The sequence below is a fragment of the Puntigrus tetrazona genome, chromosome 24 (assembly GCF_018831695.1).
Source record: "Puntigrus tetrazona isolate hp1 chromosome 24, ASM1883169v1, whole genome shotgun sequence".
Classification (NCBI taxonomy): domain Eukaryota; kingdom Metazoa; phylum Chordata; class Actinopteri; order Cypriniformes; family Cyprinidae; genus Puntigrus; species Puntigrus tetrazona.
The window spans coordinates 5238210-5251983 of record NC_056722.1 but is presented as its reverse complement, the minus strand read 5'-3'; the positions used below and the strand labels follow the sequence as shown (position 1 = coordinate 5251983).

Here is a 13774-nt window from a genome sequence, read left to right as displayed (position 1 = left end):
ATTATCGTTATATTAATTAATAATTAATATGAATATTTTTTGGTTCAACTGTTATAATAATAAATGCAAATAAACGCGCACACTTTGAGCTCTGTGTTGTGATGAACTCCGGAGCCGTGTTTCTCTGTGTTTGAAGAAACGCTTTGGCTCTGTTCCAGAAGATACTTCGATTTAACAAAAGCATTATAAATCTCGCTGCTCACAAAACTTTGACTGGAGGTGTGTACAGGCAGCTCTTTTCTCACGTTTTCTGTTGTACTGCTCATATTTCATAACTCTCTCTAAATCTGAAAGGTGAAGTTTGTGATGTCGTCATGTTCAAACGTAGTTTGACTTTCTGTTGCTTTCAAAACATCAGTCTGTTTGTTTGAGAGGCCCGTCCAATGGCCTGAGAGTGGGGCGGAGCTATCTGCTCTGTTGTCCAATGAGATCGCACTGTGATTTAATGCAATAATAATTCACGAAGACAATAATTTGAGATGTTGTCTGCTGTTTTCATTACTGTTTTTGTCGTTACATGGCCTTAGGTGGAGAATTATTGAGAGAGCATGTTAGCAATGTGCAGTGTCATCAATAGAATTGCTATCATTGCATATTTATATTGATTTGTTTAGTTTTGATAATGGGGATTGTTGTTAATAATACTTTATTTGAATGTATTTATAATAAACATGATATGATGTGATTCTGGAGTTTGACTCTGTCTCTTCTTCTGTGGTTGATCTTCTCAGGACCCAGTCATGGTGAGGTGGAGACGCGCGAGTGTTTGTACTTCAACATTAACTGGGAGATTGAGAAGACGAACCGCAGCGGCGTGGAGCGCTGTGAGGGAGAGAAGGACAAGCGCTCGCACTGCTACGCCTCGTGGAGAAACAGCTCCGGCAGCATCGAGCTCGTCAAGAAGGGCTGCTGGCTGGACGACTTCAACTGCTACGACAGGTCAGTCACCCGTGCTTCACTAGTGCTGGTCGCCTTAACTAACCCGTGCTTCACTAGTGCTGGTCGCCTTAACTAACCCGTGCTTCACTAGTGCTGGTCGCCTTAACTAACCCGTGCTTCACTAGTGCTGGTCGCCTTAACTAACCCGTGCTTCACTAGTGCTGGTCGCCTTAACTAACCCGTGCTTCACTAGTGCTGGTCGCCTTATCTAACCCATGCTTCACTAGTGCTGGTCGCCTTATCTAACCCATGCTTCACTAGTGCTGGTCGCCTTAACTAACCCGTGCTTCACTAGTGCTGGTCGCCTTAACTAACCCGTGCTTCACTAGTGCTGGTCGCCTTAACTAACCCATGCTTCACTAGTGCTGGTCGCCTTAACTAACCCATGCTTCACTAGTGCTGGTCGCCTTAACTAACCCATGCTTCACTAGTGCTGGTCGCCTTAACTAACCTATGCTTCACTAGTTCTGGTCGCCTTAACTAACCCACGATTTGCTGGTTTTGGTTGCCTTAATTAACCTGTGCTTACCTAGTCCTGATTGCCTTAACTAACCCATGCTTCACTAGTTCTGGTCGCCTTAACTAACCCACGATTTGCTGGTGCTGCTCGCCTTAACTAACCTGTGCTTCCCTAATCCTGGTTGCCTTAACTAACCCATGCTTCCCTAGTGCTGGTCACCTTAACTAACCCACGCTGCACTGGTGCTGCTCATCTGAACTAACCCATGCTTCTCTAGTGCTGGTCATCTGAGCTAACCCAAACTTCACTAGTGCTGGTCATCTGAACTAACCCAATCTTCACTAGTGCTGGTCGCCTTAATTAACTCACTTTTCATTAGTGCTGGTCATCTGAACTAACCCAAACTTCTTTAGTGCTGGTCACCCTTACTAACTCATGCTTAACTACTGCTGGTCACCTGAACTAACTCGCTTGGACTGGTCACTTTAAGTAACCTACCCTTCACTAGTGGTGGTCACATAAACTAACCCACACTTAACTATTGCTGATCAACTGAACTAATTTGTGCTTCTCTAGTGCTGGTCACCTTAACTGACCCATGCTTCACTAGTGGAAGACACCGACCCGGGACCCACTAGTGTTGGTCATCTCAACTATCCTACGGTTTACTAGTGCTGCTCACCTTAACTAACTTGCGCTTCGCTAGTGCTTACCTCAACTAACTGTTGCTTCACTAGTACTGGTCATATGAATGAACCCACGCTTCACTAGTGCTGATCGCTGTAATGAGTCTGTGCTCACTAGGGCTCATCACAACTAATCTCAGGGTATCACAGGAAATTTAAACCACAAAAATCACTCACTTAAAATAAAATAAATATTAACTGAATAAAATAAAAAGTATAGGACAAAAATGTCTTTAGCTAGTTTAGTTTGAAGTACTTAATAAAAAAATAAAAGTAAAAATAGAAAAATGCACTAACTAACCTAGAACTCATCAGGGGTTAAGGTCTGACCAGCAGATTTATTATAAGAACCTTAAAAAAAGATATTACTTAAAATAAAACAAATATGATCTGTATTTAAAATAAAATCAAACGTAGTAATAATAATAATTATTAATAATTATTATAATTTAATTTATTAATTATAATTATAATTTAAATGTTTACTCTTAAATATTAATATATCTAAATCAAATTTTAAAGTTAATTGTTTTCAAAAAAAGTACTAAAATTAAATTGAATATGGAAAAAAGTATTTTTTGTAAATAAAAAATGTATTCAAAATATGAACCAGAACTATAATATAAAGTAACACTGCAGGTGGTTGTTTTGTTTTGTTTTAACTCTAAAAATCAAAGGTGTCTTTTTAAAGTTGTTACTTTCACGTTAGTAGCGCTTGAGTAGCGTTCACCTCCATTAAGCTGCAGTCCTAGGTGTTTTCTTGAGCCGGAGCCGCTCTCCTCTTCATCTCAGCTGATTTATGAGACATTCTGAGAGCTTACGACAACAAGCGTTCGCTTACGTCTATGGTTCTGACCCGGAGTTGTGTGGGTTTGATGGAGTCTAGGGTTTGATATAGATGATATAGATAGATGATATTAGATTTCCGGCCCATGATGCATTGCAGCGAAGCGGTTGCGGGTCACTGGGTTCAGATGAAGCTTTGCAGCGTCTTACATCATGCAGCATCTCTTTCTAAGAAGGAAACCGTATGATGGTTGATGTTTGTAGAATGAAGATGCTCAGAGAGATTCAGACTCATTATTTAACTTCTGGCCTGCTGACCTTCACTTAAAAACCAACACAAGAAACCATTGATGAAGCATTATAGAGTTAAAGGTGCCCTGACATCCATTCATTTGTTTCAAATGTGCCAATATGTTTTTAATACAACAATGCATTTTTATTTTTTTTTTCGTTTTACTCTTATTTTATTACTTATTTTATAAACTTATATTTTTGTTCAGCTTTTAATTTTATTTATATATATATATATATATACACACACATTTTTAAAAATATTTTCCTTTTAAATTAAATGTTTTATTATATTTTTTTACTTTTCGGTAATTATAAATGCACTTTAGTTTTTCATTTACTTGTTTTTAGATATTATAATAAAACGTATAAAATATATTAAAATATATTAAAAACAAATACCTGAAAAAAAAAATATATATATATTTATTTATATTATATATATATATATATATATATCTATCTATATATATATATATATATATATATATATATATATATATATATATATATATATATATATATATATATATATATATATATATATATATATATATATATATGCTTAAAATATACTGTTCAATACTTATATATATATATATATATATATATATATATATATATAAAGTCAGTATTGAACACATTTTTTAAATTAAAGTATTAATTTCTATAACCCCACAAATACTCTGTATAAATAAAAATATATATTAAAAAAAGTGCATTATTGTAATACTGACTCTAAGCTATTGGTGTAGTGTATAATGTTTTATAAAAAAATATATTAATTTTGTTCATCAGAAAATTCTGAAAAAACGTTTTAAATATCAATAATATAAATATTAATAATCATAACGTTTCTTGAGCAGCATATTCAGTACATTAGACTGATTTCTGAAGGATGCCGTGACACTGAAGACTGGAGTAACGATGCTGAAAATACAGATTTGTTTCACAATATATTCAAACATGCAGCAGTAAACATATTTCACAATATTACAGCTTGTAGTCTCTGTTAGCAGAAGAAAGCGTTCGGTCTCTTAGTGTAGAGAAACGTTTGACTCGTTTGATTCTGCGCATGAATATGAGATGATTGTTCTGCTGGAAGCGTCGGGACGGCGAGAGACTGAGAGATCAGCACAAACAACAAAGAGCTCCACGCCGCTTTCATTCGGCTTTCACTTTAGCTGCAGTTTTTCTGACCCCGCTTTAATTCTGTTTGACTAGTGTACTTCACCAGCACCGCATTTCCCCAAACCTTTCACAAGTACCTTCATTCTAATGCCTTAATAAACAAGAAGCACAGGCCTAATAGAAAGTCCTAATGTGTTTTGCATGAAGAAAAGAACTGATTTTTGACCTGTTGAGATTATTTTCTGGACCGTTAGATGCTTGGTGTTTGAACTTCAGAGCAAATATAACTAAATATAATAGAACTATTAAGATGATAATAATAATAATAATAATAATAATAATAATAGTAGTAGTAGTAGTAAAATAAAATTAATAATAATAATAATAATAATAGTAGTAGTAGTAGTAGTAGTAGTAGTAATAATAATAAAATAAATAAATATAATAATAATAATAATAATATAGTAGTAGTAGTAGTAGTAGTAGTAGTAGTAGTAGTAGTAGTAGTAAAATAAATTAATAATAATAATAGTAGTAATGTTTCATTAAGATAGTTTCAGTAAAATAAATTAATAATAATAATAGTAAATGTTTCATTAAGATATTTCAATGGTGAAATGTTGAAACATTAATGTCACGGCAAATCCTGTATTTTATTTATTAGTTTGTCTCTTCATATTGTTTGTTTACTTGTTTATATTATATATTAGTCAGTAGACATTATTTACATTTTTTTATGCAATATTTATTTTCATACTACAGTTGACTGATTATTAATACAATAATAGATTTCACTTTTCATCATTTAAATAAAATATAAATATTTATTTGTTTACTTTAAAGTATACATTTTATTTTATTGATTTTATTTATTAGTCAATAGACACTCTACAATAAATGAATACAAATAAGTAATATTTAAAAAAATATTATTCACTATAATTTATTCTAATAATAATAATAATAATAATAATAATAGATTTCAATAGCCATCGTTGTTTGTTTACATAATTTGTTTTGGGTTTTTTAATATTATTACTTGTTTTATATTGTAGGTGTTATAATGAGGTGTGTGTGTGTGTGTGGTTCTCACAGAGAGGAGTGTGTAGCCACCGAGGAGAACCCGCAGGTCTTCTTCTGCTGCTGTGAAGGAAACTTCTGCAACGAGAGGTTCACGCACCTGCCTGATGTGAGCGGCCCAGGTGAGACCGTGTTCACGCTGGGTTTACAGGACACGTTTACATTTTATTTCTTGATGATTTGTTTTTGCATTTGCTGATTTTGTTTTGATTTCATTAATAGTTAATGCAATTATTTTAATTTATTTAAGAAATATTTGATTTAGATTTTTTAAAATGTTTTTGTCTGTGTTCATTTGTTGTTAAATTTTATATATTTTTTTAAATGTATTTCGGTCGTATCTTTTTATTTTATTTTTATGTTAATTGATTTGTGTTGGTGTGTGTGTGTATAATATGTGTGTATGTATGTATGTGTGTATATATATATATATATATATATATATATATATATATATATATATATATATACATACATGTGTGTGTATTATTTATTTTTAAAATATTTGTGTGTTACTTCTAAGCGTTTATATTCAATTATTATTTTAATAATAATAATAATAGATTTTTATTGTGCTGTATTATATCGGAGTGTGTATAGTTTGTATTAGTTTGTGTATATCTGTACTAGAAGGCTGTGTGTGTGTGTGTGTGTGTGTGTGTCAGTGATCGAGCCTCCTCCGCCGGCTCCGCTGCTCCTCAACATGCTGGTCTGCTCTCTGCTGCCCATCACCATGCTCTCCATGGCTCTGTTGCTGGCCTTCTGGATGTACCGGCACCGCAAGCCTCCTTACGGGCACGTGGACATCAACGAGGTCAGTCCGTCTCTCCGGAGCCTCGGCGGCGCGCTGTTCTGCGGCTCCATCTAGTGGTGCTATAACGCAGGGTTTGTGTGTTTCAGGACCCGGGGCCCTCTCCTCCCTCTCCTCTCGTGGGCCTGAAGCCTCTTCAGCTGCTCGAGGTCAAAGCTCGGGGACGCTTCGGCTGCGTCTGGAAGGCTCAGATGATGAATGAGTATGTAGCCGTGAAGATCTTCCCCATTCAGGTGCGCTTTCCTTCTGCTCAGGAGCTGTGTGTGTGTGTGTGTGTGTGTGTGTGTGTGTGTGTGTGTGTGTGCGTGCGCGTGCGTGTGTGTGTGCGTGTGTGTGTGTTAGAGAAGCGTCTCTGAAGCTCTGTGTGTGTGTGTGTGTGTGTGTGTGTGTGTGTGTGTGTGTGTGTGTTAAAGCGTCTCTGAAGCTTGTGTGTGTGTGTGTGTGTGTGTGTGTAGAGAAAGCGTCTGTGTTAGTGTGCTCTGAAGTGTGTGTGTGTGTGTGTGTGTGTGTGTGTGCAGCGTCTCTGAAGCTCGTGTGTGTGTGTGTTAGAGAAGCGTCTCTGAAGCTCTGTGTGTGTGTGTGTGTGTGTGTGTGTGTGTGAGTGTGTGTGCCTCTGTAGCTCTCTGTGTGTGTGTGTGTGTGTGTGTGTGTGTGTGTGTGTGTGTGTGTGTGTGTTAGAGAAGCGTCTCTGTAGCTCTGTGTGTGTGTGTGTGTGTGTGTGTGTGTGTGTGTGTGTGTGTGTGTGTGTGTGTGTGTGTGTGTGTGTGTGTGAAGAGCGTCTCTGAAGCTCTGTGTGTGTGTGTGTGTGTGTGTGTGTGTGTGTGTGTGTGTGTGTGTGTGTGTGTGTGTGTGTGTGTGTGTGTGAAGTGCGTGTGTGTTAGAGAAGCGTCTCTGAAGCGCTGTGTGTGTGTGTGCGTGTGTGTGTGTGTGTTAGAGAAGCGTCTCTGAAGCTCTGTGTGTGTGTTGACAGGACAAGCAGTCGTGGCAGAACGAGCGTGACATGTTCTCCACGCCGGGCATGAAGCACGAGAACCTTCTGCGATATATCGCTGCTGAGAAACGAGGAAACAACCTGGAGACGGAGTTCTGGCTCATCACAGAGTTTCATGAGCGGGTGAGGGGTCAGAGGTCATCAGGCTTTAGGAAAATATATATGAGGAACTCTTCAGTCTAGAAATTTTACTGTGTGAAGCCTGGCATTGGGCATATATGCGAGACACTCACTCACACACACACACGCTCACGCACACACTCGCACACACTCTCACACTCGCACTTTCAAACTCACACACACACTCTCTCACACGCACACACTCGCACACACTCTCACATGAACTCTCACACTCGCACTCTCAAACTCACACACACACATGCACACACTCTCACACTCACACACACTTGCACACTCACGCACACACTCTCGCACACACACTAACTCTCTCTCTCACACACACACACACGCACACTGTCACACTCACACACACACACACACTCGCACACACACTCACTCTCTCTCACACACACACACACACACACACACTGTCACACTCACACACACACACTCACACTCGCACACACTCGCACTCTCAAACTCACACACACTCGCACACACACTCGCACACACACTCACTCTCTCTCTCACACACACACACACACACACACACACACACACACACTGTCACACTCACACACTCACACTCGCACACACTCTCACACTCGCACTCTCAAACTCACACACACTCGCACACACACTCACTCTCTCTCACACACACACACACACACACACACTCACACGCACACACACACGTACATAGGCATTGTGTATGTCTATATTAAGAAAAAATTAAATCAATAAAATGATACCGAAACTCAAATTATATAGACAAAAAAGAATAAAAATAACGAAAACAAAACAAATAAAAATGAAATGAAATAAATAGACATTAAAGAAACAAAACCTAAAGAAATTAGGAAAAAAACACAATTTAAATAATTGTTAAATAGTTAGAACATAATTTTAAGTGGGTTAACATTACAAACCAGAACTGTAAGAAATTCTACATTAAAAAAAATTTAAAAGTTAAAAACTCTATAGACATTGTAAAAAAACTGATAAAAAAACTAAAACTGAAATGAATAAAAGCAAAATAGAATAAAATGCAAAAAACCCTAATGCAAAAAAATTAATAATAAACATAGCAAAAACAACAACTTTAAAAACATCCTAAAACAGAATAGAAAAAAAAATCAAATTTTAAAATAATAAAGTTCTATAGGTTAAAGATCACAGTTATCACTGTATGTATGCTCTCTGTTTGTGGTGTCCCGGTCATCAGTGTTGGTAATGTGTTGAATCTTTCTGGCTCTCAGGGTTCGCTGACGGACTACCTGAAGGGGAACGTGCTGAGCTGGACGGACCTGTGTCACATCGCCGAGACGATGGCCTGCGGTCTGGCGTATCTCCACGAGGACGTGCCGCGCTGTAAAGGAGAAGGTCCTAAACCAGCCATCGCTCACAGGTCGGTGAAACATCCCGCCTTCCGCCGGCCCGACTGTTGCCTTTGTTTTCGACTCATGCTCCGTGCGAAACGGCCTTAAAGTGGAAAGTGAAAATTAGGCCTCGATGTTTTCACCCTCAGGGCGTCCCAGGAGACCGTGACTTTCTTCTTTAGGTTACCTCTTAGATTGATTTTACTGCAGGAGATGGGTCGGTCTCATTCGTTTTACTGACGGGGCGCCACAGGGCTCCATCTTGGGTACTTTTTACATGATATTTTATATGATAATCCACTTTAGACGTTCTATAAGGAACTTTGTGACTGTGCTGTTAGGTCGTTACTGATAGGATGCTGCGGGGCTCCATCTTGGGCCAGTTTCGTTTGCGTTTGTGTGCTCCCTCTTTGTTTTTTTGTTGTGATCGTCCACTTTAGACGTTCTACTAACTATAAGTAACTTTAACAGTGGATATAGGCCAGTCTTATCAATCATCTCCCTCTGTTTCTGGTGGTGCTCCTCAGGGCTCAATGTTGGGCCTAATTTTGTTTGCGTTTTATACGTTCCCTCTTTATTCAATCTTGGGGTTTTTATCATTGGTCCTTGGTCATCGTTAATGTCGTTTAAAAGTGCTATATAAATAAAAATGACCTTGGCCTTGAACTCCTTGAGACAAATCCAATCAGAGTGATATAAAAGTTGGTTACACTTTATTTTGGTAGTCCACTTTAGACGTTTTTACCTACTTTGTAACTGTGAAGATAGTTTAGACTCATTCATCCCTAATTATTACTAGTGGGGTTCCACAGGGCTCCGTCCCGATTTAGTTTGCTTTTGCTCCAATTAGAGTTATATTAATTATAATTAATATTAATATAAGTAGGATTGTCATTCATTTTTGGGGTGAACCAAAGGAACCTTACTGTAAAGCGTTAGAGAAATGTTCCTACCGTTGCTTGCATCTGCAGAGACTTCAAGAGCAAGAACGTGATGCTGAAGACGGACCTGTCGGCGGTGCTGGGGGACTTCGGCCTGGCGGTGCGCTGCGAGCCGGGGAAGCCCCCGGGGGACACTCACGGTCAGGTCGGGACGCGGCGCTACATGGCTCCGGAGGTGCTGGAGGGGGCCATTAATTTCCAGCGAGATGCCTTCCTGAGGATAGACATGTACGCCGTGGGGCTGGTGCTCTGGGAGCTGGTGTCACGCTGCAAAGCCGCGGACGGTGAGAGACGGAGACATCAGACACGGTTTCCTGGGTTGCACTTTATTTTAAGGTTTAATCGTGCATTTACCAGCACTGAGTAATATTAATGAACTGCATGTATTTGCTGTATGATTAGGGTTACTTGCATGTAAATCAGCATAATGTATTGTTGTTATTATGACAGTAAGTGCATGTAACGTTTAACTAGAACACTTTAAATAAAGTGTTACTGTTTTGTTTTTTTTTGTCAGACACAAAACTAGTAAAAATGTAAATTTAAAAGTAAAAATTTACATGGTAAAATGTTTCTTTTTATTCAATTATTAATTTAATTTATTTTTTTACATTTTTCAAATTTTAGATGGCAATTTGTCTTAAATTTAACGTAAACTTTGACCTTTAACTTTATTTTCAAAATATAAAAAGATAAAAATTACAGAGTAGATGTCTAAAATATTCGGGAAATTCAAAGCAGTGTTATTTCAGTTTAATTGACATACTATTTTAGTTTTTTACATTTTTTTTGTATATATTATTATATTATTTAAGGTAACATTTTGTAATTTTTAGTAGTTTATATGTATTATTCATGTATTAATAATGTATAATATAATGTTTTAGTATTAACGTAGTATTTCAGTTTTGCATTTGTTATTTTCATTAGCAATTTACTCATTTTGTTGCAATTTTGTAATTTTTAGTAGTTCTATATTATATTCATTGGCCAAAAAGTGCATCCGTCATATCTGAGCAACTCTGAACATCTAAGCTCTGCCCGTACTGCTGTTCCCCTTCAGGTCCTGTAGACGAGTACATGCTGCCGTTTGAGGAGGAGATCGGCCAGCATCCGTCTCTGGAGGATCTTCAGGATGTGGTGGTTCATAAGAAGATGCGGCCGGTGTTCAAGGACTGCTGGCTCAAGCATTCAGTGAGTGAAGCGCTTCCACAGCCATAATACACTGTGACTCTAGAGAACGGCCTCATCTTTTATTCATAAAGAATACAAAATAAAACATTTAAAGAGTAATACTAGAGATAAATACCTACAAACCTACCAATCAATCAATTATTTACACATTTAATAAACCTGGCATTATGTATTACAAGTATTGTTGCATATATATATATTTATACTATGTAGATGTATATATGTGTGTGTGTGTATATATATATGTATGTGTATGTATGTATATATATATATATATATATATATATATATATATATATATATATATATATATATATATATATATATATATATATAATTTATGTGTGTGTATATAAAAAAAATATATATATATATATATATATATATATATATATATATATATATATATGTATATATATATATGTATGTATATATATATATGTATATATATATATATATATGTGTATATATATATATATATATATTAAATATATATATATATATATTAAATATATATATATATATATATATATATATATATATATATATATATATATATATAAATATATATATATATATATATATATATATATATATATATTTAATATATAATTATATAATAATTATTGAAACAATTTGAAATAATATTTTTAGATACATATTAAATAAAATTATAATTAAAAAGGAATAAATATTCTCAGTATTCTGGGTAGTTTGTGTGCTTTGGAAAAGATTTTTTTCAAATAAAGCCAACGTAACACTCATATTACAACATGACGTAAAAATAACATGAATACGACAGCGGCCAAACACGTAAAGCATGGCATCATTTGAAATCACGAGTTTAAAGTTTGTTGATCGCTCTAGGAAAAATATTTGTGATGCTAATGGTCTAATCAGATTCTATGATCTATGCTAAGCTGTGCTAAAAGTGCTGCCGCCAGACCCGGAGATCGACCGAATGGATTCAAAAACCTCTAGAAGGAGTTAGAAAATGAGCCTATTTTCAAAAAATAGTGTCGTGTTCTTTTTAAAAAGACTCGTCTCCATGATTCAGAGGCGACAATAACTTCATACACTGTAAAAAACAGTAGTTGTTTCGACTTGAAAGTTTTTGTTGAGACAACTTAAATATTTTAGTTGACATTAATGTCGACGTAAATTCAAGTTGAACCAACTATTGTTTATTTTTACAGTGGCCCGCTTTCAGATCACGTTTTCCTTCACGAAAGCTCGTTTTTCACGTGCGGTTGGTTTTCGGTGGTGCTTTAATGCCAGCGTCTTCTGTGTCCAGGGTCTGGCGCAGATGTGCGAGACGATCGAGGAGTGCTGGGATCACGACGCCGAGGCGCGCTTGTCGGCCGGATGCGTGGAGGAGCGGATCTCTCAGATCCGTCGTCTGACCAGCGCCACTACCTCAGACTGCCTGCTTTCCATGGTCACGTCCCTCACCAACGTGGACCTGCCGCCCAAAGAGTCCAGCATCTGACCCTCGTCTTTCCAAACTCAGAGAATCTCGAACCACATCCAAGCAGCTGCTATTTTATCCTAACCTTTTTTTTTTTACTTTTATTATTATTATTGTTATTGTTGTTGTTATTATTGTTGTTGTTTTTCCGATCGGATCACAGTAACTACCAGCACACTTCTCTACTGTATTTTTATCATCTGAAGATTTTTAAACACGCATTCAGGAGCCGACAAATGAATGCTGACCGGTGCAGGTACCTCGATTTTTATTTTTCCAGTTCCGTTGGTTTTTCTCGCTCATCTTCTGGTTCTTTCCATTCGGATCGCCTGCGACGAGCAACCAGTGAAATCATCTGAAGATATAACAGTGCTGCAAAACCCGCGAGGATCATTATGACTGTTACACACACAACCCGAGCTCCTCGCGGGATCTCACTTTCGTATTTCTCTCTCTTTTTATTTTTTTCTTCTCTCGACGGTGTGCTAATTGAAAATTGCGGAAAACGTGTCTTTTACGGAACTAACGGGTGTTGAGGAACACGGAAAAGACATCTGGACTAATTCCTTTCTTTCTTTTGGTTTCGGTTTCATTTGGTGGTGACTGTGAACGGGTTGGTTGGCTTTTATCGAGTGGATCTGGCTGGAAACTCTTGCATGTGGAAATATGGGAGGTTTGGTACGGAAATCTTTCTCAGGTATCCAGTGTCAAGGGGTCCATGACTGCCTTTCCCACGTCATTATAGGACAGAGAGAAATATGACGGTGCCCTGGTGAATTTAACATTACAACATGCAAGACCGTGTGTGTGTGTGTGTGTGTGTGTGTGTGTGTGTGCGTGTGAGAGAGAGTGAGTGTGCGTTTGGTGCCGAGAGTTTGTTGAAAATAGAAAAAAAAAGACCATAAAAAGTTTGGCCCGATCGGCCGCATGGACGCAAGTGTTGGTTTTTCCTGTCTAGTTTCTCTTGTAATAATGCAACGTGTGTTTTGGACTCAGAAGGGTGACATTATGGGTCAAAACGCCTCCAAATCAAAGGAAAAAAATAAGAAATAATATTTTTAAAGACCTTTTAGGAGCATTAAGATTTTTCTTTATTGTAGCATTATTATTAAGCACATTTTCCTTCAAATTCTTATGACAATAATGCAATTTATTTTGGGTTGTTTTGTGTTTAATTTATTACTGCAATACTTTAATTTATGCTGGTGATTATTTAATTTTATTTTTATTGTTTTTGCATGTTTTTTTTGGTGATTCTCATTATTATTATTATTTTGACCACCTAAATTCTTATTTAATCATTTACGCTGATTTTAATATAAAAAAAAATCAGTGCAGGAAGTACAACAAATATAAAACGACTCCATTACCCCAATTTATTTTTATTTATTAATTTAATTTAATTTAATCCCAACGTTGATCCCGATTAGAATCTTATTACTGTTATGTAAAAATGGCGGTTTTAATCAAAAGTGCACGTAGTACAACAAATATTTA

The 13774-nt window shown here is 36.7% G+C and overlaps 1 protein-coding gene across 1 annotated transcript in view; it reads left to right on the top strand.

Moving 5' to 3' along the window:
• The window catches only part of acvr2ba (activin A receptor type 2Ba), a 34351-nt gene extending 20813 nt beyond the window's left edge, over positions 1–13538 (top strand). Inside the window, exons 2-10 of the mRNA XM_043225597.1 lie at positions 732–939; positions 5389–5495; positions 6039–6187; positions 6274–6417; positions 7155–7298; positions 8555–8703; positions 9646–9899; positions 10679–10809; positions 12104–13538. Coding sequence (XP_043081532.1) covers positions 732–939; positions 5389–5495; positions 6039–6187; positions 6274–6417; positions 7155–7298; positions 8555–8703; positions 9646–9899; positions 10679–10809; positions 12104–12298 — 1481 coding nt within the window. The 3' untranslated portion in view covers positions 12299–13538. The remainder of the gene's footprint in view (positions 1–731; positions 940–5388; positions 5496–6038; positions 6188–6273; positions 6418–7154; positions 7299–8554; positions 8704–9645; positions 9900–10678; positions 10810–12103) is intronic.
• Positions 13539–13774: the final 236 nt, after the last annotated feature.